At 43.0% G+C, this 27,996-nt stretch overlaps 2 protein-coding genes across 2 annotated transcripts in view; both read right to left on the bottom strand.

Moving 5' to 3' along the window:
• The window catches only part of traf4a (tnf receptor-associated factor 4a), a 34,681-nt gene extending 22,359 nt beyond the window's left edge, over positions 1–12,322 (bottom strand). Inside the window, exon 1 of the mRNA XM_073491786.1 lies at positions 11,765–12,322. Coding sequence (XP_073347887.1) covers positions 11,765–11,907 — 143 coding nt within the window. The 5' untranslated portion in view covers positions 11,908–12,322. The remainder of the gene's footprint in view (positions 1–11,764) is intronic.
• A 2,225-nt stretch (positions 12,323–14,547) lies between these two features.
• On the bottom strand, positions 14,548–26,683 carry nek8 (NIMA-related kinase 8). The gene is made up of 15 exons (XM_073490153.1): positions 26,637–26,683; positions 24,964–25,169; positions 24,307–24,539; positions 24,066–24,197; positions 23,444–23,652; positions 23,257–23,336; positions 22,977–23,161; positions 22,323–22,470; positions 21,744–21,820; positions 21,348–21,465; positions 21,049–21,199; positions 20,275–20,435; positions 19,748–19,900; positions 17,363–17,521; positions 14,548–15,525 (listed from the first exon to the last, which is right to left on the bottom strand). Exons 1-15 carry the CDS (start codon positions 26,681–26,683, stop codon positions 15,497–15,499), a joined length of 2,088 nt encoding a protein of 695 aa, XP_073346254.1. The 3' UTR covers positions 14,548–15,496.
• Between the last annotated feature and the right edge of the window lie 1,313 nt (positions 26,684–27,996).

The raw sequence follows: 27,996 nt of genomic DNA, 5'->3' as shown, positions 1-27,996 counted from the left end.
GCTGGCAGGAAGGAAGCTGAGGGGCAACCGGGCACTGACCTTAACATCGATGTGGCCCCTTGAGGATAAATGACTATAATTCAGAGTGTGTTCGCTTCAAGTGAAGGGCTTAACTGCTCCGGCGACACCTGTTCAGCTCGACAGAGGAGCCTTTCACTGAGGACAGGTGTCTCGGCAGCGAGCCGCCCACTTCCCCCTCGCTCCCAGCTGCTCCCTTTTCAGACCTCAGACGCAGATTCCTCACATGCCGGCCTGTCAGCTCGGCAACCGCTGCAGCGGTCACTCGGCTGCCTGCGAAGACAAACTCCCCAACAAGGCCTCTGCCAGAGCATCACAGGACACATGAAGTCCACTGATACCGCAGGATCTGCTCGGTGGCAGGTTTCCTAGAAAGCAGCGATAGCTTCCTGTGCGGACAATAACGTGACATCACTTCCGTCACAGTCATCAGTTTGACTCAGATTCAGGAGAAATGATGAAATGATTGTGTGAGGAAGTGAAACCTGCCGTCTTCAGATCAGAGCTGCAACAACTGCTATTAGTCAGTCAGTTAACAGGAGGATCCACTTTTAGATGTGGAGACTTCCTGCTTCTCTGTGCTTTATATTGAATTTAATCCAATTTATTTTGGATCGACAACAAGAAACGTGAGCTCACATTGGACTTGAGAGGCCGGGATGGACTAGTGACCGATTAAGTTGGAAAATGATAATCGGCTGTGGAGAAAAACGTCTCCCTTCCTCGTCTTAATGTTTGCGTCATTGTCTTTGATCACATTCACACCTGAAGCTGCCCCGAACAACCACAGTCTGACTTGTGAGCAGCTCCACTTGAGCAGTCGGGGTTGAGGGCCTTGCTCAGGGGCACCTCAGTGGCAGTAATGAGGGTGAAGCGCCACCCAGATTTAATCCTCCTCTAACCTTTAGGGCAACCACTGCCCCAAATTGTCTTAATGACCTTTGGAAACATAAAAACTGTAAATAAAAATAAAAATAACTAGAAAGGCAGTCGGTAGAGCGCATACCCTCGCCAAGCCCCCTTTAATTAAATCAAGCGTCTAATAAAACAGAATTAAATCCACAAGATCTGGATTCTCTTCATCAAGTGTTTCATGAATTATTCCCTGAAAAAATACAGAAAATATGGAAAAAAAACAACTATTCTCATTTTTCTATTAATTAAATAAATCTGCTGATTATAAAATGTCAGAAATGAGTAAAAAAGAAAACTGCATGCGACAATTTCCTTGTTTTCTTTCTTTGTTTTGTCTCACTAACATTAAAAAAAACCCAAAATATACAGCTGACTATCAGATAAGACAAATCAAAGAAGCTAATTGATTATCAAGGCGGCTAATTTGGGACTAATCATTTAATGGACCCTAACGTGGGCTCGATGGTGTCGGGGAGCTCATTTAACACCCCTGTTCTGTAAATCCAGTCATGTGTGAATGTTTGACTCGAATCAGGAAAAAAACAAAAAAATCACCCTGCTGGAGTGATTTCTGTGGGAGCGTGAACATGTGTGTGTGTTGTGTGTGTTGTGTGTGTGCGCGCTGGGTCTGTCGGCTCGCTGGCTGGTTCACTGACCTGCGAGCGAGACAAACAGACTGGAGTGGGGGGAGGTCAGAGAGTACAATAGGAAGCAGAGCGCAGATGAAGCCGGACTGAAATGGTTTCTTGCTGTTTACCGCCTTCGTTAGGAGCTCGTGGAGGGGCTGGCTGCAGCGCTGGGAACAGAGCGTCAGAGCATGTGTGTGTTATGATAAGTGCACCTTTATCTAAGCTGTTTCACATAGCATGCATACCTGGGCACGTGTATGCACTAGCCATGCGCTTCAAATCTGGGCCAACTGGCTGCGGTCCAGCAGCAGCAGGGCTGGGTCTGGTGGCTCGGTCCCAGCACGCTCGCTGTGCGAGGGGCAAGGTACTTCGCTGCATAGCTGGAATGTTTTCCGTCTTTGTTTGGGCCCAAAAGGCTCAGAGATTCGTGTTAAAGGAGCTCGTATAGAGGAGGGCGAGTCCAGGCATGCCTATAACAGGGAGGCTGCATACGCACTGCTGCTGCTGCTCATATAGTGGCATCAGATTCAGAGATATTGATATAATAACACACCCACAGCTCATCCGACAGCGTCTTTAAAGAAAAAAATCCAGTTTATTACAACTCCCACCATCAGGGCTTCTCTTGGTGTCACTAAAGAGACGTTTGGACATAAAACATGAGGAGCTCTGAACGAAGGACTTCCACATTCGTCCTCACACAGATGAAAAGTTGAATTCATGAGCAATAAAACACAGTCACGCTCATTTCAATGCACTCAGCAGTTTTGTCGATACAAACTTCACCCCTAAACTGACTTATTAGACCATGGCAACCATCAGCAACTAGCTTAATAAAAAAAATATCATCATAAGTGGTAACAAATGACGGCCAGAGCTACAACAACTAAAAGCCAAGTTGTGATAAACCATGAATTTCCTTTAAGTGAGCCGACTTTGTAATATTTAATGTGTAAATCAACTAATCCAGATGTTTTTGTCTCCATTTTGACAGAAAAAAGCCCAGAGGTTCGATGTTTCCTTCAGAGCCAAACCACCTGTGACGACGACTCCAGCTCCTCATGTAACAGGAAGTCAGATACTAATTGAAGGCAGGTGAACTCAGGTGAAAACAGGTGGAGGCTGAGTCACGGTTTTAAAACGCTTTCTAGAAACCACAAATTGCCTCCATCCAAACTTCTCACATGGTTTCTGGACCACACAGCAGTGAGAAGACGGATTTAGGGCGTACCCTCGTCTGATCTCGGGCCTGTTTCGCTTGTGAAATCAAATAAAATCACTTTCCAAAGTCTCTCCGAAGCGATGAGTTATGCTCGAGCTGGCTGTCAACAATAAACTCCCTCGCAGCGGAGCGGCGACCTGAAAGCGACGCGCGTCGAGCTGCTCCGTCACAACGAGAGGCCGAAACATCTCGACGAGGAAATCCACCTGAAGAGTTTTAAAGTATCTGAGAGTTTCATCCCGACACGAGCGCCCCGCTCTCGTTTCTTTTACATCCACAGCTGTCACAACGCCGAGCCTCATAATAACACATATCTTCTCTGCAGCTGTGTGAAATGGTCAGGCCACTTTCTCTCAGCGATGTCATCATCACAGCTGCATCTCTAAAGCCTCTCAGCTTCCTCCCAGGAGATCCAGGACGATTACCTTATCCTGAATCAGGCCCGGCTCACGTCTATCCGTCTCTGTGGGAAAACGCTCGCCGAACGGAACAAATTCACAAACGACAACAGCGAGAGAATTAAGCTAAAGCAAGTTTCTTTTTGTTTATCAAAGCTGCAAACAAGTTATCTGATTATAAAAAAAGAGGCAGAACGCTGAACTTTGTTTGCTCCCTTCGGCTTCAGACCGTGGTGAGAAAGTGGACTTTGTGTTTACAGTCGTCACGGTGTCGGTAGGAAAAAGTGAATTATCTGACTGTCTGTAATAATCTACCCTCTCTAAGTGAGAGTTTGTGGGTCAAATCTGCAGCGCGGCTTCATTTTTTCATGCCTGCTTTCCTAAACACGGGTAATTACTGGCTATTGAATGTCAACATCCATTTCCTTACACCCGTAAAACACAGTGATTTAGGGTCGTTTCCTGTTGTTTGTTTGGATTACATTCCCAGGCTTTCATTTTCAGCTTAGCGCAGCCCCTTTAATGTGCATCCAAGTTCAAGTGTCGCTGTTCATACTGGAGCTGATGAGAAATTTAGAGAACCGATTCATCGTTTCAGTCCTTTTGTTGAAGCAGAAATATCATTTACTGGTTCTAGTCTGTCAAATCTGCGATGTTTTCTCCGTTTATGTGATAACTTTTGTCATTTTTAAAATATTTTCTGACATCTTACAAACAAATTCATTCAGAAAATACCATAATTGGCAGATTAATCAGTAAAGAAAATAAAGAAAAGCTGCAGCTGTGGTTCATAATGCCCGAACTGAACCAAACCTCATTAGAAAAACTCCACATTTTCAATAAAACACTTCAGACAGACTGTTTTTAGACTCTAGAGAGTAATAATTTGGAGCAGCAGGAAGTAAGCATACACGTTAAACTTTAAACTTCTCATAATTATATTATATGACTGTAAACTAAATATCTTTGGGATTTCAGACTGTTTTTGGATCAAACAAGCTGATTGTTTATGTCATCTTTGTCATTTTAAACTAATTACTGACATCTAACAAACAAATTCATTACAGAAACCACCATTATTTCCAGATTAATCAATAATAAAAACAATTGTTAGCTACAGCTATAGTTCATGAAGCCCAAACTGAACCAAACTCCATAGAGAAAAGTCCAAATTTTCAATAAAATGCTTCAGACAGAAGCAGCAGGAAGTAAACATCCACGTTAAACTTTAAAGATCAGCGACTTCTCATATAATCATTAGTTTCAAAGTCCAGGATTGTGATGACGTGTAAAGTTCATGTGTTAGTCACCGCTGCGAGAACAACAGAAGCGAGTGGGCGGCAAAACTTGTCTCTAAACTTTACAGGTGCTGCACATGATGAGAGTGGAGGTACATGTAGAGCACAGAGCGCTGACTGTTCTCTTCCTGCTGCATCTCGCAGCGTCTCTCTTCCCCGAGCGAGCGCCTCCTTCTATGCATTGATGTGTTAAAATTTACTGGGCTCTTTCCAGCTCCGTCACCCCAAATACATCAGCTGACAGCAGCCTCAGTGCACAGCGCTGAGAGGCCTTCACAGACCCTCAAAGTGCAAGAGCGGAGGCCTGAGGGCTTTCACTCGCCTCGACACAACATCTCTCTGTGTGCAGCTCACTGACCACCGTTGTCACCAGAGAAGGATGGGACAGCAGAGTCCCCCCGAACTCTCCGGATCTGGACCCAGGATGCCTGCGCAGCCTTTTCGGACACCTGCGGGGGACTGTGAATGTCTCTGTGATGGGACTGAGGGACGGGGATGGTAATGAACACACAGTCATTCATCAGCCATCCATGGCGTCGCTCCCATTCAGATACAGATACCCACTGAGACACAAAGCCCCAGCTGCCTCAAGTGGCAGACTTACACACAACATTGGGCACCAATGCAACACAGCTCCATTTAGGCCTTTAAGAGACGCCCTGTCACAGCAGCCAAAGTGCCCCTCTATACGTCCCTCTGCACGGTCGCACGCACAATGGACACAAGTGGATTCATCATGTGTTTAAAGGGAGAGCAATGGCCCGGATTACCACACGTTGACGAGCCAAAAGCCTTTCAGATCCGAGTTTAAATCACCTTCTACAGTTTCACGGTCGATTATCAGCCATTATTCAAAACAAGTTTTTAAGAAAGATCGTGAAAGATTCCTCTGGCAGGTGTTTATCCTCCAGCAAGACACTCAGTCTTTTCAGCTCAGTAGAGGGAAAAATGCTCAAGCACATTCTTGCCAAGACTTAAATGAGAAGATTGACACCCTCCTCGTGTTTCTCACAGCCATTAGACAGTTAGCTTAGCATAAAGACCGGAAACAAGGGGGGGAAACAGCTAGCCTGGCTCCGTCTGAATGGAACAAACTCTGCCAACTAGGACTTTTAAGCTCACTGTAGCTATAGCATTAGCTTTACTCATTAGCTAACAAGGTCAAAACAAACAAAACGTAAAGAAGATCAAGCTAAATGTCGATCCGAAGATTCCCGGATCAGCTTCAAAAGTTAAAGGGGTTTATTCTGGGCCGAGACCGATCCTCCATCCAAGTTTCATGGACGTCCGTTCAGAAGTTTTTGTGTAATCCTGCAGACAAACCAACAAAACAACCAACAAACTAAATAATAGAAAAATAATCGCTAGTTGCAGCCCTCGTTGATCAGTTTACTAACCATTAATAAAGCCCTTAGCAGCACCCTCTTAAGAGTCGACTTGTCAGAAAGAGGTGTTGATTTATCTCTGCCCACATATTCAAATAAGACAGACAGCTGCCGGTGGAAGCAGAGTAAAAGAACGAGGAGGCGTTTCGACTGCGGTCGCTCATAATGCTGCTGATTGTGCATCGGGGCATTCAGACTACGAACGCGTGGGCGAGCACAGCAGATAAAGTGAGTATCACCTACATCAATGAGGAGAGAAAAGGCCGCACTACACACGGAAGATGTGTCAAAGTTGCAATGAATCACGGCCCGCTCCCAGAAAACACTCCCCTGGCGTTTGGACAGTGAATAATCGAGCCGTGAAAAACTCTCATATTAGCCCACTTCGGAGTTCCTCGTGACTCAGGGTAAGTCAGCAGTCGCAGCAGCGCGACACGACTACGCGGAGGCCTGTAGGAAGACGCTCCCGAGCCGAACAAACCAATTACACCGCTGTCAGAGCCGTGGCACGCCACTGCATCATCCCCGCAGAGACGCCGCTGTCACACTGCCTGGCATTACTGCAGCTCAGGAGAAGACCCAGGACTGATGAGCCACGAGACCTGGCATGTGTGGCACGGCCATAAGCCCCGCCATTAAGTGTTGATTCTCCTTTATTAAGGAGGCACTGTCGCTAAAACAAAGGGCCAGCCCTGGTCAGCACTCTGAGCTGTCGAAGCATGTGACTCATATTTGAGTGTTAAAGCTGCAGGGCTGGGCAGAGCCGGGCCGGGCCGACTCTCCCTCGGAGCTGGGGCAGCCTCCAGGACTGCTGCTGCCGAGCATTCACACATTCCTCCCCGGGCGGAAACACAGCCCATTAGCATCACATGCTAACATGCCTGAGGAGCAACAAAGCAGCGTTTCTCAGCGTGGGGACACGGAGAGGTGAGAACAATAATGTGTTTCCTCGAGTGCCTCTCAGGGAGGGTCCACTTCATCGTGACGTCGTCTGAAGTGAAGAGACTGAAACGACTCGGTGTGACGGAGAACTGGAACAATAACAAACAGTATTTATATTTAATAAATGGCTCATGACGCACTATAACGAAGCTGTGAGCTGTGTAGAGTTTATAATCGCTTTATCAACAACTATAACTACAAATGGTGTCTGATGTATAAACAGATATTAATGACGACACAGCAAAAACAGTTTAAATGATATAAAATATGTCTTAATAGGGGAAATTCATAATTGTTGACACAAACACATTAATAGACACTTAAAGATGTCCTTATATCTCGCCTGCAAAGTGTTTATAATACATATTTTATGTTATTACAACCTTTTATATTATTTATAACTGCAGATTTAATGATTAAAGCGCTTTATCAATTATTTATTGGTGTCTAAACATTTAATAAATGAGAATATAGTAAAACAAATCTGCTCACAGTCACATTATTAAGTGTTCATTATAATCTTTATAATGACTAATTAACATTTATTACTACAGACTTGATGATTAAAACACTTTAATCAGGACTTATAACTGTATATTTGATAATTTAACTGTAAATGACTTATGACATTTATTAATGTAGATTTGAGGTCTAAAACTCTTTAATAATGACTTATTAACATCTTTAACTACAGACATGATGAATTAAACTCTTTATTAATGACGTATTATCATTTATAACTTTTAATTTAATCATTAAAACTCTTTAATAACGTATTTTAAACATTTAAAAGTGCACGCTTGATGATTAAATACTTTAGAAATGACTTATTAACATCTTAAACTACAGACCTGATGAATAAAACTCTTTATTAATGACTTATTAACATTTCCAACCGCAGCATTGATTATTATAACCCTTGATTAATGATTCATTGCAGTGTTCTGGTCCGCTGAGCCTCCTGTCCTGTGTCGTTATCAGAACTTGATGACGAGCTCTGGTGAGTTTGCAGGACTGAGGCCTCCAGGACGACTGAAGAGCAACTGATTTACTGTGTGTATTAATAAACCCTCCTGACCTGTTTATCAGTGTTTATATACTGCTTGTAAATGCTGAACAGTGTGAGTTAAAGTGAAGTGTTACCAGGAGGCTGATAGAGAAAGGGTGATTAACAGTGAAGCAATGCCATGCAGCTGCATTCTTGGGTGGCTTGTTGCAACAGAGCAGCGACTCTGGAGACGACTCGGAGCTGTCAGTGTCGAAGTAGGCAGAGTCGGGCTGGCAGGCCCGGACTGGATGTTTCACAGCCTTCAGTAATTACAGGCAGAGGAGCAACCTGGTTGCACAATGGGCGAAGCATTAGCTAACTGCTGTCTGTCAGCCTCAGTGAACTCCAACTTTTCCTCACAAAGGATGCGTGCGCTCAGCGAGCTGAAAGTGGCCTCAACTGGCACACTTTGTTAATTAAAGAGGTGAACGAGCGGGCGGTCGCTCGGCCGCCGCTTTGTTTGGAGCTAGTGAGAGGAAGAGGTGCTGAAATATCGTCTGCCGTTGACAGATGGTTGATTTAAGTTTGAGAGAAGTGAAAGGAAACTTGTCAGCGTGATCTTTGACATCAAGATGCAGAAACATTTTGATCATGTGATAAATTAAACTGAAACAACTTGTTCAGTCGCTTCAACGTCACAATCTGATGTCAGATAACGAGGCACCGCTTGTTAATGAGGCACCTTTTCAATAAAAAGGCTATTAATGGTTACTAAATCTGTTACTAACACTTCATAGATAAGTTATCCAGCTATTGGTAGAACTTTTGGGTTGCCAGGTTGTGTAAACTCTCATTAGCAAGTTTTAACCATTAAATCTACAGTAGAGGGCCGTCAGCGCCAAAGATGATCACTGTAATGGTAACGATGTGGTCGTCCACTCTAAACAGTAGCGTCTAGCACGTGTTTCTCTCTCCAGCTGTGTTGGAAACTGATACTGATGACCTGTTCCAGCTGTATGTTACAGAAGAGAAACAAAAACCCAGAAGAAAATGTTTTTTTCATGTTCTGTTACGAGAGTTATCGTCTTTTGAAGCCAAGTTTTACTCAAACTTCTGTATGAAAGACCATCTGGCGGCACCTCTCAGGTAAAATGACATGTTTACGTGTGTAATTGGCAGTTTAATATAGATTATATAAGCGTCTAATGAGTTATTTGAATAACCAAGACTGAGTTATTAGAGTAGATCGTCTGAAAAGCGTTTCCGGCGGCTGCAGTTTGAAACCAGTATTAAAGGCACTCCAGCATTTCTATGGAGATTGAAGCTGAGTGATGTCCCTGTAGACCCAGAAGGATTTTGATCGGCAGTCGCTGTTTATATGGTTCATCAAATCGCTGTGAACATGTGGAAGTATCGTTCTTGGGGTGTAAGCGATGATAAGCTGTCAATAACGGGACTTTGGTCCAGATTTTTCTAGCAACAAACGGTCAAATGATCTCAGCAGTCGAAGGAAGTTTTCAACTCTTGACACCTCCAAACTTTATCTCACTGATGATCTATTACTCATTGATAAAGTCATTGGATGCGTGGTATAAAAGGTGCACAGCTGTTACATCTTCAGACCATGCAGGTCAGACAGGGAGGACTCACATCCTGACTATTACTCAACAAAAACTTTCAGAAGTTGGGAAACTTTAGTTAAATTCAGTCTGTGGGAGTAAAAATAAAATAAAAAAAAGTGTAAACTGGAGGATGGAGGCGGAGGCGGGCAGGATGAGGCAGACAAAGCGTCGGGCAAAACTCATTGATCAGCAGCGAGCGCTGTTCCTCCCTCGCTCTCTCTTTGTTCATCCCAGTTTCTGCTTTTCAACCAGATGCAATTTGCTGCTGTTCAGTGAGCCAGAGGAGGCTTCCTGATGACTCAAGGTGCAAACCAGGAACTCACGACAGAGCTGCTAATGTATTCAGAGCGTGGATTCACATCTCTGCTGTCAAACCAGTCGACTGTTTTTTCAGACACAAGGATGCTGTGAGAAGCGTGACGAGTTGATACCGGATACCTTAAGATCAGATTAGATATTCCTCTTGCCTGAAGACAAGCGTTGTTTTATTTGCTCGTGATGTTTCCGTCAGGGTGTCTTCAAGTTTCGAGTCGAACTGAAGACAATAACTTCTCCACAGAGTGACTCAAACCAAAAACATGCACAAACAACAAGTTTTCTGTTTTGTCTTCCTCTGATTTGAATCACGCGACACGTCAACATCGCTGTTCGTCTGCGACACAAAGGCTGCTCGCCCGTATCGGCGAGATGTGACTCAGAAATCTGACAAACAACAGCGTTTGTTGCTCCGTGTGAAGAAAGCAAAGTCCACTTCCAACCACGACAAAGCAATGACTGAATTAATGAGGATTTTATAATCTTGTCGTGCTTTTGTCCACATTCACTTTGTGATGATGTGACACAGAAGGAGCAGAGATCTGATGTCTGAGGGGTTGAAAACAGCAATTCGTGGCTTTTTTTGCTTGAAATGTTGCTTAAAAGAAGCAGAAGTTGCAGATTATTTGTACGTCAATCAGCTGATCCTACTTTGATTATTGATCAACTATTAATGATTCCTTAAAGGTGGATTCTGTAACTTCTGGAATTCGTCCTCATCAGACAATGAAAACATGCAGGTCGACTGTGAAAGCAGGTTATTACGACCCATGTTGACTGAAGGTGTGGGTGTGAAGCTTCAGGATGGGCGATGCTGTTTTCTTCTCAGCGCACCATAACTTATAATAAAAGCCTGTTTTTCTCTCATCTTAAGCTCGTGTTAGCTCCTGCAAACTGCTTTTCCACGTATCAGGAGCTCTGTCTCTTTTATTTAAAGGCCTGTGAAAGACTAAATCTTTTCAAGTTGGGGGTCTCTGGTCTGATGCGCATCTCTTATTCGGGTCGTTGACATGAAAAAGTTTGGGAACGTCTGCTATAAACAGCAATTTCAGTTCTGATCATCTGCACGATGTAAAATTTAGAGGTTTTATTGAACCATAATCATCTTCTGTGCCACAGCAGAAACAAGCGGCCAATTAATCGACTGACAGGAAATAAATCCGCAACTACTGCTGACATCCTCAGCCTGCAGCTTCTCCAGTGTGTTGTTACTTTCTCACATTTTACAGACAAAACAAATAAAAGCTGCGGCTCGGTTTTTTTTTTTGCCTCACAAATAAAAACAGCACTCGTTTTCCACGGAAACCAAATCTCACCATCTGTTTTCCTCCTGACTCGTCTGAGGAACGACACCAGTTCTCGTCAGTGCAACGACAGATCTTTAACTTTAAGATAAACCAGCCGCAAACATCCGACTCATCTGTGCTCCAACTTCAACAAAAAGCACAACAGAGACCCTCCTCAGAGCTCCTGACTTCTGTGAGGTCACACTGCTGTTAAAACTGACATTCGGTGCATCACATGAGTTTCCTTAGTCTACCTACAGATACAACAAAGACCTCCTCATCCTGACCCATGCAGACTTCAGCCAGCCCGGGGGCCACAAACAACAGACAGGATGGGGAGGCAAGGGGCCCTCTGGAGGACACAAACAACCACAACATGAATGATATCGACAGGAAGAATAAAAAAAAATCACAGTCTGAGAAAAGCAACAACAACAAAAAAAAGCATCTGCTTTGTCAGAACAATGACAGCATCCTCTCCACCTGTGCAGAGAGACACCTGCATGACTGATCACAACAAGGCTGCTGGGTCATGTTCCAGCCTCGTTAGTGCATTAAGACTGTCCTGCTCACAGGCCTGCTGCTGCTGTCATATCTACACATGAACAAGCACCGAGGAAAGGAAAGGTGAGCAAGGACACACCTACACATCCTTTATTTACTGTTGCTCGACCGAAACTAGACAAGGCTGCACTCTCCAGTATCGCCTGCACACACACACACGCACGCACACACACACGTCGTACCTCAGGAATTCTTGCAGACAGGTGTCACAGAACCGATGTCCACAGGTAGACACTTGGACCGGCTCCCGCATCGCCTTGCTGCAGAGCGGACACTGGAAGCGTCTCTTTGGCTTTTCCAGAAACTTGTAATCAAACCCGGGCATCGCTGCTGCGGGAGATGTTGTGTCTTATTCTCGGGCCTTCAAGCTTGCAGGTGAAAAAAAAAAAAAAAAAAAGGTAAGAAATGTCCTCTCTCTCTGTCTCTGATCCTCCTGTTAACCCCCTCCACCCTCCTCCTGCAAGAAAAAAACCGGAGGCTGTGGCGTTTTAAGCCGATGAGGGGTTCATATCACGTCCCTCCTTCCTTCCTTCCTTCCCTTCCTGCCGATCGAGGCGAGTCCCGAGCCCCGGATTCTGCTCCTGCAGCCCGGCAACAAAGGAGCGAGTCGGTCCGGGGGAGAGGCTGCAGAGACGAGCGCAGATCCGATGTGTGTGTGTGTTGCTCGGGGTTAATGTGGCCGTGTGTGGCCCTCTCTCTCTCCTCTCCTCTCCTTCCTCACTGGATGCAGCACTGACACACTGAAGCACAATGAATAACCCCTCCGTCTGTTTAGGTGCACCGAGTCCCGCCTCCTCCTCCACGCAGGAGGAGTCAAGAAGCTGGAAAAAAAAAAAAAAAAAAAACACACTCCTGTGATCATCACACCATTTTTTTTTTAATTTTATCTCCCCTTCATCTGTCTTCAGGGAGCTTTTTGTCTCCAGATGCAGCTCCTCTGTGCGAAATGTTTGTTTTATATCCTATTAATCCGACTGATACTCCAGATTTAAGCTCGTGTGTCTTCTTTTTTTACACACAAGCTGGTCGTAAATGTAAAAAAATAAACATTTATGCTCATAATTACGACAGTGAGAAGGTGAGGAGGGGTTTGTTGTGAAGGTTTAAGTCAGTAAACATATAAATGGACCTACATCAGAAGCCCACAGCACTCAGAGGTGACAGCTGCCCTCTGGTGGTGGAGCACACACACACAAAAATAAAGAAATCTAGTATTTTCCTCCTGTTTCTTCATTTTTTTTGTCTTTATATGTGATAAAAACATAAAACCTGACTTGCATTTGTACACTATTTTTTTTTAAAAAGCCCCCAGACTATAATAAATGCTCATGTTATGGCAGTATGAATAAAAGCAACACATGGCAGCATATTTAGATCATTTCTCATCTGCTGTATTGCCACCAGATTACATCATCATTACATCATCACACAAGACAACAATGGTAAACGATCCGTGTCCTCAGAAAAAGGTGTGAGCACGTCTTTAACAGGGGGAGCAGTTGTTATATTGTGGTTTTCTCTTTAACGTTAGCGACAAACGCATATTAATCTGCTAATATAATAATAATCAGCTGATAGCAGCTCTGTGGAAATTAACACAGATTAACGTGTGATTGGGTGATTAATGTGAGGATAATAGGGGCTGTGTGGGCAGAATAAAGCAGAGGTAATCAGACTGTCACTGCAGTTAGTTATTAATCTGTAGCTGCTGATGTTTTGTTTAAAAGTCAAACTTCAGGTTTAACGTTTTGTTTCCACACGTCTGTGGAAAAATAAAAAAAACCTCATCTTCTCTGAAAGAGATCAACCTAAATGTTCATCGCAGATCCGCTTGTGGCTGACGAAGACTTTACAGTCCGCCGTGAAACCATCTCCTCGTATAACATAAGGTTTATTACAGGTTCAGACACCTGTAAAGATCCATCTCTCTTTTAGTGTTTTTATCACCACCACAATAAAAAGCTTTAACAGTAGAAAATGTCACCGTAAGTTACAACATAAAAATACTTTATGTTCGACAAAAAGCACCGGTGCACTAACTCAAATACTGAGCCTGAGGAGAGCTTTTTACTTCCATGTTATGTTACATTTTAATCTACTCAACCACAATTCAGAAGAAAACTACATTTAGTTATTTTGCAGATTTTTATTAATACAAAATGTGATCAACAAATGAATAATGATGTTTCACCACAGATTAAAGCATCCGGCAGTAAATCAGGTAACCAGCTGCAGCCTCAGTGGTGCTTATACACTGATGAATCACTGATTATCATCTATTAATACAACATACATGATTATAAGATGGGCCATTCTGCACCATGAGTGTTTTCATGTTTGGTATTTCAAGTATATGTGGATGACAATACCTTTATTAAAAGGTACTGCTACTACTTTACTTTTTTTGTGATTTAATTTGGCGGCCTCTGTGGACAAACGACACGACTATGGTGAAACACAGTAAAGTATTTTAGGCTGAGTCCACACGAACATAGATGTTTTTGTAAACATAAAAATGATCTCCATCCATCCTGATGCACCTTAAAATGCATATTTCATGGCCACATGGTACACTGACACAACTCAAAGAATATAACATCCTTTCAAATACTTCAATATCATAACACGTACTCCAAGTTAACATTTGTTAACGATGCTCTAAACACTGATAAATGTGTGCGTCTGCGTCATAGTTTCCAGAAATGTCTGGTCCTGCCCGTCCAGACGTGAACACTGAAAACAGAGATTCAGAATATTTTCAGCCTAGAAGGAGTTTCGTTTTCAGTGGCCCGTGTTCAAAAGGCCAAAACGCAGAAAAAGCTTCCATATAAGAAATACCTGCATACGTGTGGACGGGGCCTTGGTGCGGTACCATACCACCAGACTACAGAGCAGCTGCAGAACCGCCATAAAAAAAAACTACTTCTTCCACTGATAGGCACATTTTAACTTCTGCTTTGGCAGTCTTGTTTTCTCAACGTTCTCGGTTCCATCCTATAAAAACAGTTTACAGATATATACACAATATATAACATCTCATTTCAAATATAATACACATGTACAGTGAGTTACAAATCACTTGATTTACCTTCCAGATGTCTGTATATTTATACATTTAAGCCTACAGAGGAACAAAAACATCATGAAGCTAAACACAGATGATTCCTATCTGGTTTTACTGCTCGCTATAAACTGCTTAATGACTATTGAGTGAGTGAACGAGTGAATTCAGTCATTAAGTCTTAAAGACGTTCAGTTGAGCCGTAAACAAAACATCGTTATCTGGTCTGAACTCTGCCGTCCAGTTACAAATGTATCGGAGGACTAATCCAATAAAGCACAATGTGACCAGCGACGATGTGATCGAGGTGAACGTGTTCGCTTCACTGGACTGATGAGTTACTTAACACTCGAGTGGCTTTCATTCTTCTCCTGTCTTTGTGTTGCATCATCTTATCCATCGGTGGCTTAAGAGAGCTCAAACCAGTTTGACTTTTTTTCTGGTCTTTATCATGCAAACGCTGCACGTGAGAGAGGACAATAGGTCACCGCATGACAGCCGCCTAATGACTTCCTGTAATCCATCTTCAGAAACTGTGTCGCAACATTCCTTCAACTAACCTGTTGTGAGATACACCTGCTGCGGCACGCAAGTTGTGACCTTCGTCTGTGCCTCATCATATCAAACCAGCGAATGAAACAAACATTCATTCCTGGAGGAGAAAAAAAAGAAAACTAGACAGAGAGGAAGAGCGAGTGAAAGTGCGAGGACGCAGCTGCAGAATGAAAGGGAATCTTTCAGCGGCAGCACAGATGGGCCTCTGGGACGAGTTATTCAGAGGAAGCTGTCCTTCACCTCAGGACGCCGCCGGGCGCCATGACCGACGCTGGGTGGGTTCTTTTTTAGGACAAAATCATCTCGGGACAGGTTCCTCGAGTAAGGCTGGAACAAAAGGGAGGAAATGAAGAGGGTGAAGCATCAGTAGAGCTGAAGTTACTAGTCAATCTAGTAATCTATCAATTGTTTCAGTCACGTTTCAACAAAAATACCCCAAAATGTACGAGTGCATCTTCTCAGTTGTGAGGATTTGTTGCTCTTCTGGCATGTAGCAAACCGAATATCTTTGGGTTTTGGATAGAAGGGCAGACGATAACAATCACCTTGCCTTCAACAATTTGTTAAATTAATTAAGAGAATAATCAGCAGACTAATCGATGATAAAAACAATCATTAGTCGCAGCCATAAACATCAGCACATGACTCCTCCTGCAACCAGTGAATCAATTTGCCAGTAATGAGGCCGATAGTGTGCGTTAATTAAATATCAATACAAGCTTGTCATTTTTGTCCGACATGAAACAGGAAGCATGTCTGCACCGTTAGACCTTCCTGCAGAGGAACATGAAAAAATACTGATGTCTGAAGTCGATCAATTCTGTTATTTAGTTTAGGATTGAAACGAGGCACTTGCACCAGGGCTGCAGGTGATGGAGGATAGATCTAGAAATAATATTCTGATTATTTTGACAGATTGTGATATGATTCACGATTAGAGATGATGATCATTGTAGCATCAAAACGGTCATTTTCACAGAAGAAGCTATTAAAATCATCATGATGTAAAATTTGTGACTGTCTAAAGAAGGTTTTAGACGCTTTTGCTCGTCGCCAAGAATAAAAATTTGGACACAGTCCAATTTCAAGACTTTCAATATCTACAGGAAACATCGAGGCTTTAAAATAAATATATCAGTTTCATTTTTACAGCGACACCTGAGTGTCACCACAGATAAAAGTCTGCTGTTCCCACAAAACATCTAAATGTGCAGGACTCTAACCAGCCTCACCGCCTCACTGTGTCAGCTTTAAATAAGCCCCGCATCCAACGACCCGACTCTGCTCTCTGTCTATTCATGATACAGTATGCATTTAATGATTTAATAAAATCATGGTGTATAAACTGCTTTTTGATCCTGTGATATTCATATAAAACTACATATGTACTATACGTGAAACATAGAGTAAACACTGTCATCTGGACTGTTGTAATCAGGTGAAGTGTTAAGCTCATCAGTTCCTGGTCTGGTCCGATCATGCTAATGACCTCTGCGAGTGTTGATCCATGTTGGTCTCCGTGTCCTTGTCACATGGTTCAGGTCACAGACACATTGAAACAGCAGCCCTGTAGCCTGTAGCCAGGATTACCAACATCTCTGTTACTTATTAAATTGTGATGCAGTTTAATCTTCTCTAAATCTGCAGCTATTTTCAGTTTGCGGTGTAGTGGGACGATTTAATCCCACCTTCACTGTTCCTCGGCTTTCATCAGAATCTGTGGGTTTCACTGCTGCAAACTGTTGTTTTTCTGTTGCTCTCAGAAAGACGTCTACAGCTGTGTCATTCAGTTCGGTCTCAAATCAACAGCCACAGAGAAAAACTGGACAGAATGATGACTTTTGGCACGCGGATAGAAAGGTTCGAGTGTGCGGAGTAAAGCTGAAAGGACGTAGTCTGTTGATGTACACGGAGCGCTTGATGTACGACTATATGAATCAAAGCTATAGTCGTGTCTTTAGCCTGTGATCTTACAAAACTCACAACTGAGTCCTTTCACAATTCGGCATGAAAAAACATGCGTCTGTGTCGACGTTATCAAGAGGAGCTTGTCTCGAGTTCAGCCCGTCTTTCATCCGAGGATTAGCACTCTCTCAGTTAGGTTTCACCACATCCCAACATCTCACAGTGTTTGTTAACAAAGGGCTAATAAGCGAAATATTACGTTTCACTGCCAGCAGAGTGTTGCCATGACAACAAGCCACTGATGTCACCGCGAATGGGTGACTCTCGTCGAGCTGCACCGCCTTCGGTATCCCAGAATCCTCCTCTTTTCTTCCGAGGCGGCCGCGGGCCCCTTTTCCCCAGGTGTACACCTCCCCTTCTGTGGAGAGCAGCAGAGGAAAGCAGCCGGTCAACGTTTCTTTAAATTAAAAAAAAAGCTCAGGACGCATTAACCCACACAAATCTTTAACTGACAGCTCTGCCTCTCCTGCAGTGGCAGCATAATGGCTCTATCTGTAGGAAGTCAGAGCTGAACAAAGATGTCCCTCAACAAAGAAAACCTACAGGCATGACTGGCACTGCTGGCTTTCTCCCCAGGGAGCCAATCGCTGGCACAATGTGACATTTTACCCTCAGATTTAAGAACAAAACACACACTTACAAACACATCTGTTACTTAAAGCTAAGGTTGCTAGGTTGTTTTAGAAGGATCTTTTGTTATATTTGTAGAAACAACCCGACAGCAGTCAATAAAACAAATGCTCTGAAGAAAAAGAAGAAAAAAAACCTGCATCTGCGTCCGTCTCAGGTTCATAAACCGATTCTGTTGGGCCGAATGAAATGATTGGACGTCCTACTAGCCTGTCTACCTACACAGATTTATTGCTAAAGTGCAAGCCAAAATTGTACTAACGTTGAATACATTTCCTCACATTCGATTGAACCTTTTTTTGTGGGGGACACCATGGACAAGCCGTGCCGTCAGCCATTGTGACAGGCTTAGGACTTGAGGCAATTCAAAATAACACAGACATCTATAGGACTGAACGACTGACAGCTTTTTCAACTAATTCACGTGATGATATTCAAAGTAACCGTGATAATTCACGACAATTGCGATCCGCAATAATATCTGTTATCCTTAGTTGGATACGATTAGTGATGACATCGATGTGCTGCGCTCACAGCACTCAGCCCTGAGTCAAAGTGTTCAGCAGCTAACCCAGTAACACTAACATCAAGCACAAACACCTCCCTGTTGGCCAGTGAGAGCCTCGAGGGAGGCCTGAAGGGATTTTTCGTTGGATACTTTCAAAACCCAGCTTGCTCTTACAGGTTTTTCTAATCGTACCAATCCCAAGAAAACAAGTGGTTCTGTTTGTTTGGCCCGTTAACTAAAACCCTGTGTAGTTACATTACTGCCAATGTAACAACACGTTCTAAACTTTTAATTCATCATCACTCATCACAGTGAACATTTCATTATTTCTGTGTCTTGGTTAAAGTCGCTGCTCATGCTGTTTGTAACAGAGTGACTCATTAAAATGCACCACCCTCCGTATCCCAGAATCCTCCTTGTTTCTTCCCAAGCAGCTACACCACAGATATCTCAGCAATGTTGTCTTAACTCAGAGCTGAGATGAACCCTGTTGTGTTTACTTGTGCTCACTCCTACTCAAACATATTTCTAAACAACTTTTTTGGTGAGGGACTAACAATAGTGGGGAAAATAAAGAGTTTGTCCTTTTATGAAAATGCTGCCTTTGTTCACAAGATCTGGTTGGAAGATATCTCGAGTAGAGCAGTTATGCAAAACCCTAAAATTCAAATGATCTTTTATAGAATACACGTTTGTGTTTTTTTGTTTAATCTGACTGATAAGAGTCAGACAGGTTTTTCTTGAATGTACCAACAAGATGAGCTTTAAATCAGTCACTGCATGGAACAACAGTACCCAGCACACCTGTGCTACACCCACACAGGTGTTTTTACCTAATCTTCTAACAGTGCTGTCAGATCAGAGTTCACTTTCCATTCATTTCTATGTGGAGCAGGGCGAGACACACTCACTTCCGATTGTGAAATACCCCGCCTCCGCCTCTTTACGCAGAGTTTAATTAGACTGAACTGTGACAGGTGAAATGGCGAAGCTCTTGAGACGGTGGTTAGATTTACCTCTCATTCAGGAAATATTGAATATAGTCGTGTTTTATAACTGCACAGTGAAATAATTCAAGCAGCAAAGGAAGGCTGCGGCGACAGAGGTTAATGACAGTAAAATGTTGGCTAAAAATCCAGTTTATTAACGACTTTTGACTGCTGCTATTAGCTCCCACAGATCATGTTTACAGCCCTGCCGTCAGTCTTTCCCCTCCCTCTTGATTGATATCTCCCTGACTCTCCTGTTAGCTCTGTTGCACCTGCTCCATGGGACAAACAACACCTTTATCATTCTTATTAGCTCAAGACCTCACATGTCTCAGCCCATCTGTGACCTGAGCAGAGGTCTCACTATCCAAAATAACTCTCAACACCTGTGGACGTGTGCAGGGCCTGTATGAAGACAAAAGGTTGAAATATCACATATATTGTCTCTGCTACTCACCAGATCCAATAGCTAAGGTAAAGGCGTCTCCACAGGCAGCCATGGCGATGCCCTGCAGCCCAGGCACCTGATAGGGCACACGGCTGCTACGACGCGAACTGCAGCCCATCTGGCCGTGCTGGTTGCTGCCGAAGGTAAAACACTGACCCTTTTCTGGACGAGGAAAACATGGGCGAAAGTAATGAAGCTAAAAAGACTTTGACACAATTAATTGATTGATTGAGGTGTGAATGAACTTATATTTTTAACTAATTTGTGTAGCTTTAGCACTTTAGCTTTATTGAAGAAGTTGAACATGTTAAAAGTGTCTTTTCAAGCAGCCTATCACTTCATCTGGTGCTGCAATGACCTAGAAAACTATTTGATGAAACTATCAGCTGCAACTTTACAATAAACAATTGCTTAACAAATGGCTTTTAAAGCATTTCGTTGTTTGTTAACAGTGAAATAACTATTAACTAAATTTTAATCAACTATAACTTTACCAGTTATTGAAGTGTTACTGATTAACTGTGTGAATATTTTACCTGTAACAGCGACAGAATGGGCTGTCCCAATGTCAATGTAAACTATCTTCTCACTGTTGAGTGGCGCTGATTGGACAGGATTGTATGAATGAACTTCTTCCACCTGAGTGGAGGGATTTGGCTCCTCTCCGGTTATTTTATCCAGCCCGAGCTTGTTGAACCTGATCATATCAAAACAGCAAAATCGAGGTACAGAGGGGGAAGAGGGATACAGAAAACCTGCATTTATTATATTGTTTTTCAAACCCCTCTTTCCATACACAATGCATGTTTATCCCAAAACCAGTGAATATTTTGTATTTCTGTTTCCTTGTCTGCTGCAGGTCGCTGCTGAGCCGCAGGTATCTGAACAATGCTGCTCTGACCTGAAATGAACGCCGCTGTGTTTACTGCTGCTTCCCTGACTCATACAGAGCTCTACATCCTGTCCTACTGTAAAGCCCTCTGAGATAAAGAGACGAACAATGAGAGAAAAGTCTCCGTCATTTTAGGAGAATGCTGCCTCACAGGTTGTGCACCATGAAAAGTATCTCTGTGCACCACAGCATCTCTTTTTATCTTACACCACCCCATGCACGAGTGAGTTTATAAGCCTACAGGAGGCACGAATAATTCTGTGTAAAAAACAGGAGACCAGCTTCACAAAAACATCACATCCTTTCTCATTAAATGTGATATTCGATGTTTCACTGCTGGTCATTGGCTCATCTCAGTCAGTGACATGTTTACTGGGACTACTGGAGCTTCTGGTGGTAAAATATAGAAAATAATTACCGGTTGCTTCCACACGCCATGATGCTGTACTGGGTGCTGATAATCATGGAGCAGTCAACTCCACACACCACCCTCTGGGCCTCAAATTCCACAGGTAAACACACCTGCTGTGGAGAGTTGTGGGTGTCTTGGGTGCCGAGCCCGAGGCGACCTCCCAGACAAAGAGACAGAGACCCTACATTAAAGCTGTGTGCTGAGACAGCGCTGTCATAAATCAGTCACACACAAACAAACACCACAAGATGAATGTTAAGATAGATTGAGGGAGTTCGAAAAACAACCGGTTAATTTGCTCTTACCATTGTCTCCTCTTCCCCAGGCAAATACTTCTCTTTCATTGGTCACAGCGAGGACGTGGGAAGCCCCACATGATACCTGAACCAGCTCGTAGCCGAGGAGCGCCTCAACTATCTTAGGCTGAATGCAAAAACAGTGTAAAGGGTTAGTTTATAATGCTATTATAAACAATTGTAAGAAACCCATTCAAACACATGCAGTCTGACCAGAAAATCTCCAGTAAGTAAAAACACAACTTTGGCAGACACATGGGTGTATTAATGCACATTGTGTTGGATTAAGTTTTAAACAGACCTGTTGAGAGACTGAAGAAAATTGAGAAATAGATAAATATTAGAAAAACCTGCATCAATATGAGCGTGCCATTCAAATATTTTCTTTCAACGGTGGACATGTACCTGTGTTACATCATTGAAGTTACCGTGTCCCAGACAGCCATTGCTCCCGCTGCCAAACGTCATGATAATGCCCCTGTCTGCAAATTGAAAATAAAGAACAGGGATTAAAGACTATTAGTTGATGAGCGTAGGTGTATTCTTGTGTGGACCAACAGACCGCTTCTAATCCCGATCTAGGAAACGCTAATCTGCGTCACTACAGTGAAATGTGATGAAAGAGAGGCAACTGAGCTGAGAGGAAGGGTCTTTAATCCTGTGTTATCTGATTTGTGGTTCTGGACAGACTGACACTGCCCTCCTAAACAGACAGACTGACAGAGAAACACAGTTTGAGCTCAAAATAAATGAGTCAAACTGCTAAAACAAGCATGCAGATGTTTATTTTACAAGTGGATCGACACTATCTGATCGAGTCTGGAAGAAGAGCTAACTGCATCCAAATTTTCATATGTAAGTTCAAATGCCGTCTCAGTGTTTTACAGCCACGCGTGAAGGCAGAAAACAGAAAATGAATACTAATGACCTTTAAGTGAGCTCCCTGTCGGACTGACTGGGCAATGGACGTGATGTTTCACTGACCTGTCATGCAGGTGGTAAAAAGATCGCCGCAGGACACAGACTTGATGGTGACTCCAGACTGACCCTCGAGGAAGCGTGAAATGAACTGAGGCTGCATCTGCTCCACCACACCGGGCAAACTGGCCTCACCGGACCCCACTGACGGAGCCTGCGACAGTAAATGATGATTAGAAATGGTTGGGGGCAAAAGAGGGAAGAACAACATTAGTAAACAAAAGATATTAAAGGAAAAAAATCGGCCCAATCTGTGATATTCAATGCCCTACAGCAACTATTTTATTATTAAACACCCATATTCCCCAGCCAGCCGGGTCTAACTCTACATCTCCACAAGAAAATCCCAAAACATTTGAAATAATGGTTTGTACTGAAGCAACTGCTGCGATCTCTGCCTCTTCAACACTGTTTTCCCTCTACGGTGGTCTGAGAGTCTTCAAAGAAGCTCTCTGAGGGGCTGACACCAAAACCAGATTTGCTGCCTTTTTGATAGCTGAAAAAAAGATTATAGTAAAAATCTGTTGGTACTGCATTTTGCTGGAGAATAAGAGCATATCATACATCACAAAGTTGACCCTGGAGGACAGAGAAGATCACATCTGTCAGGATTTTTCCTTTATAAAACATTACTGCTAAAAAGCAGCATTTCACACAGACCTCCCATGTAATCAGTCGGCCCGACTTGGTCACCCCCATCCTCTGAGTGCGGCCCAGCGACACTTGCAGCACCTCAGTGTTGAGCATCGGCAGGCGGAGAGGAGCTGAGATTCCACTTCCCCACGTGTACACCGAGGATAGTGGGAGGGAATGCAGCTTCCCCGATCCTAAACCGATGGATCCATCTGTTTAAAGCCAAGATATAACAATCACATTAAAGTACTGTGATCCACCTGGTACAGCTAGTTCTGTTCTCAAATAGCGTAACTATGTGTCTAACCTCTGGATCTGTTGGTAGGAACTCTCCCTCCTGCTCTACCTTGAGCTCCAGTTTGCATAGTAGAGAGCGGTTTCTCAATCCTGGAAAAAGTGAGAGGAGGTGATTTTTTTTCACAAAATATAAACTACTCTTAAATCATGTGTGTTAAAACATCTGTCTTGTCATTGGGCATACACTGAGACACAACCTGCGCATTTTGACATTGCCTATATCCGTGTAGAGGTTAAGCAGGGGCCTGATGCATACGGGAAGAGCCATTATTTCATTGAGTTGGGGTCGTTTGGATGGATCCAGGTTGAGCATGTTGAGGATGAGCTGTCGGAGTTCGGGGCTGTATCGGTCTGAAATCGGAGCAAATGTCCCGCTCATGATCTTCAGAACGAGTGCGGGTAGATTCTGAAAGCAAAGTTAAAGAGTAAAATTGCATATTGCATTACAAATGTGAGAAAATTCCCCAATCCTCTTCCCAAAATCCCTGCCAAAGGACTAATATTTTCACATTAGCACCCCACTAAAGAAATCTGGAGTGAATTATTGATCTGTGTTGAAAATCAAAAGCCCCAGCAATCTGCTGTTGAGTTAAACATGGGATAACCTGAGGTCTTTATATCAAATATTCTGAGAAATTACAAGAATCCATCTCTCATGGTACTACATACTGTAGCTCTGATGTTTGTGAGATTTCAGCGCTGCAATCTTTTTATGTTTTACACACTGAATTACAGTTTTAATACTTGTTAAAAATGACACAAACACATATTATCTGAATCACTACATCCAAGTTAGTGAGGGTTTTTTTTTTTACGTACAGCAGCCTCGAAGGCTCTCTTAAGGCTCGCCAGCTCATAGAGCACACAGCCCAAAGCCCAGATGTCACTCTTCTGGTTATATGGCTTCCCTTCACACAGCTCTGGGGAGATGTAGCATGGAGTGCCGACCACCTGCAGAGTGAAAAGAAGGAGGCGCTGATTTGATGTCAGGATTCGACATATCAGGAAACGTATCCTGCTGACGTAATTGTAGCTTTAAACCAAAGGAAATTCAACTCACCGTGTAAGCTTTGCTCTTGCTGACGAGGATTTTGGAGATGCCAAAATCTCCAATTTTGACGATCATCTGGTGCTTATCCAGAAGGATGTTCTGTGTCTTGAGGTCTCTGTGCAGGATGAGTTTGTTGTGGACGTGGTACAGGGCGAGTAAGATCTGGACAAAGAAGTGAAGGATGGTGTCCTCGTCCAGCAGAGAGTTACAGCGCTTCTGTATGTAATCAGCCAAAGTTCCACCTGCAGGAAGAAAACATCGAGAAGAGAATAGACAGTAAAGATGATTTCTGATTTCCATAATAACTAAGAAATCGATCAAGTAACTGTGTTTAGAGCAAAGCAATGAGGTAAAGATATCAAAGATAATGAGTGAATTTAACAAGTTAAATGTTAATGACAACAAAAACGGGATGCACAAAATAATTACACTGAATACAAGTGAAGAGTGTGAATGTTTTTTATGTTTTAGCTTGTAATATTACAGAAATGTTATCCGATCAAATTGTCCCTTAAAGCACCACCACACTGATACTAGACGTTCATCTGACATGACATGGGAACCAGAAAAGGTATGGAGCCCTACAGCACTAAACAGTGGGAAAAGTGAAGCGCCAGACAAAGAACAAAAGGGCGGTTATGTAATAAGATATTACAGTAATCTTACCTGGTGCATACTCCATAGCTATCATGAGGGCCTTGTCTTCCAGGAAGTTCTCATAGTACTCGATGATGTTTGGATGGTTGAGCAGTTTCAGGACCTGACACTCGTTCTGAGCCGCCAGGCGCTCGTCTCGTGACATCTGCTCCACTGGGATCTCCTTCAGGATGACAAAGGCCCCGTCGCTGCGCCTGCGGCAGAGGTGAACGATCCTGACAGGGGAGGGAGATGAAGAAAAATTAGATGTACATTCTCTTTCATAAACAATATAAGAGGATGGTCTGCGGTAGTTTAGATTCGGCATGCCAGTGTTACTGAGCATTTTGTAAAAAACAGCATTTTATGTGATTGGCAGAAAGAAAATAAGCAGGGTTCAACACTAATGCTTTAGTCAGAAATGTACTTGCCAGTAGTCAGTTTTTACTTGCTCCAAAACAAGTTGTTTTATTTATTAGCAGTTATCAAATAATGACAAAGTTAATGGTCATGTTTAACCTTTATTTAGGTAAATGAATCAGAACACGAAACAAAGTGTCATAGACGTGAAGAAACGAACATGAACATGGTGTGACGATCCCCCCTCCTTCTCCCCCTGGATGGACTCATCTCTGAGTAAGTGGATGAGTGAAAGTACATAAAACTGTACGGTCAGTCACTCACAGGCTCACTCCTTCGCCACTTCTATCATCAGCTCCAGAAAAAAACAATGTGTTTAATTCTTGCTAGAATTATTAGCCCGACGTGGCATTTCACTTGCCCCTGGACCACTGGGCAATGCTTAACGTTGAGCCCTGCTTCAATGAGTGAATCAGTGGTGTTAAAGTACCTGTGTAGTTTTCTTTCAATTTGACACACTGTGGGGTTTGTGGTGTACTTTAAGAAGGGGAAATAATGCAAAAAGGACTCATTAACATGTTTGCTCATTATGAGTGAACACTTAGCATAGAGATTGAGCACAAAGACGTACTAAAATACAGATTTACATTATTTTCTGCATGTTAATGTACTCGTAAGCTGTGTCAGAGTGTATCTTCTGAATGTTATGTGTAAAATGATGTATAGTATATACTGTATTTACATTGTAATGTACTCTGGTAAATGTGCAGTCATACCGTAGAGGACATGACATTTCATTTTCTTTTAGATTAAAAAGGTTGTGAATTAATCCACTTCCAGTATATTTGATGTTAGCCTCATTTTGCACATATCTTCAAGCAACTCACTGTTCATACACATCTTTCTTTTTCTTTCAAAAGTGAAACATAGCCACTAGTAATTAAAAGTGATGTGGATGCAATAGCTTACTTAACCTAGCGTTGATTCATAACTAGCCCAGTTAGCTAAAACGTTTCACAAACTTTTTGAAGAAGAAAAGCCAGACAAAGTGTGACTTACAAAACCTACAAAGAGATACAGGCTTGACATTAAGATTTATCCCACAGCTAGTCTCCATACGACTTATAAACATCTTGTTTCATAAACTGTTCAGTACTTTTCTAGACATGTCTTCTTTGGAGGGCGGCGCACATTTTGACGCATCCCGTTACATTTTGGGGGAAAAACTGAGGCCTCACGGACTTTTAGCTTCACAACTTCACGCCGTGACAACGCCGTATGTTAAAATATACAGGAAAAAAGACAAATGTGTGTGACTAGGTGTAAGTAAACTCAGAGTTTACCCGAAAGCTCCTCTTCCGACAACTTTGATTTTCTCATACTTCTCCATCGCTGCTGTGCTGCTCCCAAACGTTTCCGCCGTCTCCAGGCAACCCGTCCCCACCACTACAGGAAGCAACGAGGGACAAAAGAGGCGAAGGAGAAACTCAAAAGGAGAAGAGTAGTACTGAGTGCTGTCGGTGACACATGTTTCTGTTTTAATCTGTGTTTTCAGTCACAGAGGAAGAGATTTAGAGACAGAAAGGGAGAGAAAGTCAACCACACTTTATTTCTGTCTCTCCCTGTGCGATCTAGCAAAAGGAGCAATGGTGTGAAGAGCAAATCCCAATGAAAACATGTTTATTTTAATACTATAGGCACAGCAGATGTATTAGTAACTATCCAAGTGTCTCTGTAAGTCATGACAGTGTGACAGTGAACCAGCATGCACAATACCAGGACCCTGAAACTGAAGCAGCTACATGAAATTCAGCCATCGTTAAAGGGTCACTATGTAGTCAAATCACTGCTTTGGTTAAAGTACATTTTAGGTGATTTTTGTATTGACATGTTCTGATACACTGTTGTGCCAGGAAACAAATGAAGTGGAAACTGAAGTGGAGACAGATGTGATTAGTGCAGCGTCTTGAGCATGGACTTCACATACTGCAGTCTTACATTCAGACGCCTGGTGATTATAAAGCGCCTTCCCCTCGTCTGAGATAAGCAGGAAGGAGGCTGCGTGAGCACTGTTTCCCCTCTCTGCCACCGTGAGGATAATAAATGCTTTGTGCTGTCACAAAGCCTCCTCTGTGTTGTGCCGAACTACATACCTCCTCTATTATCATCAATCTGAAATAATGACATATCACCACAAACGGTGATCTTCATGTAATTGAACCTTTTCTCTACAATTTGCAGTTTTTTAAATGAAGTTTGGTGGAGGGAAGATATGTGAGTAGGTGGTTTTTACAAACAATAGTTTGCCCTTTCTCAGGGATATAATATCTCAACAAAGGAGCATCTAAAGGAGCCTTGCAGTATATACGCCACTCAGACCAGCTTAGTGACATATTTGGCCTGTCATCTGTCAGCAGGAGATCTGTCTCAAGACGCTACAGTCAGTGTCCAGGAATGTACTGTGCAGGATAGTGAAACTGATGCTAAACCCCAGGTATGAACCGGTGCATGAAGAGCTATTAGTGTAATCTCAGGAGATTTATTAAGACATGACAGGAAGTTGTGGGCGACGTTGTGTCATCACGCCGGTGCTTTCACCTCTTTGTCTCACCTGTAACAGATGAGCCTGTTTCACACAAGACATCGTGACATGTCTTAGCGGGAACAGCACAGATGATCATGATAAAATTAAATGAATGGTTC

This window comes from Pagrus major, chromosome 2 (genome assembly GCF_040436345.1).
Source record: "Pagrus major chromosome 2, Pma_NU_1.0".
Taxonomy (NCBI): domain Eukaryota; kingdom Metazoa; phylum Chordata; class Actinopteri; order Spariformes; family Sparidae; genus Pagrus; species Pagrus major.
Note: the sequence above shows the minus strand (reverse complement) of the source record. Positions and strands in the feature narration are given on the sequence as shown.

What these genes read in the sequence shown, in the direction of transcription:
- nek8 (XM_073490153.1), bottom strand. Translation starts at nt 26,683, where the DNA reads ATGGAGAAGTATGAGAAAATCAAAGTTGTCGGAAGAGGAGCTTTCGG. An exon ending in AGCTATGGAGTATGCACCAG is followed by an intron (nt 24,540 to 24,963) that starts GTAAGATTACTG and finishes TTCTTCCTGCAG; the next exon opens with GTGGAACTTTGGCTGATTAC. An exon ending in CACTCTGCTGGCAGTGAAAC is followed by an intron (nt 15,526 to 17,362) that starts GTAATATTTCGC and finishes CTTTTGTTCCAG; the next exon opens with CCTTACTCGAGGAACCTGTC.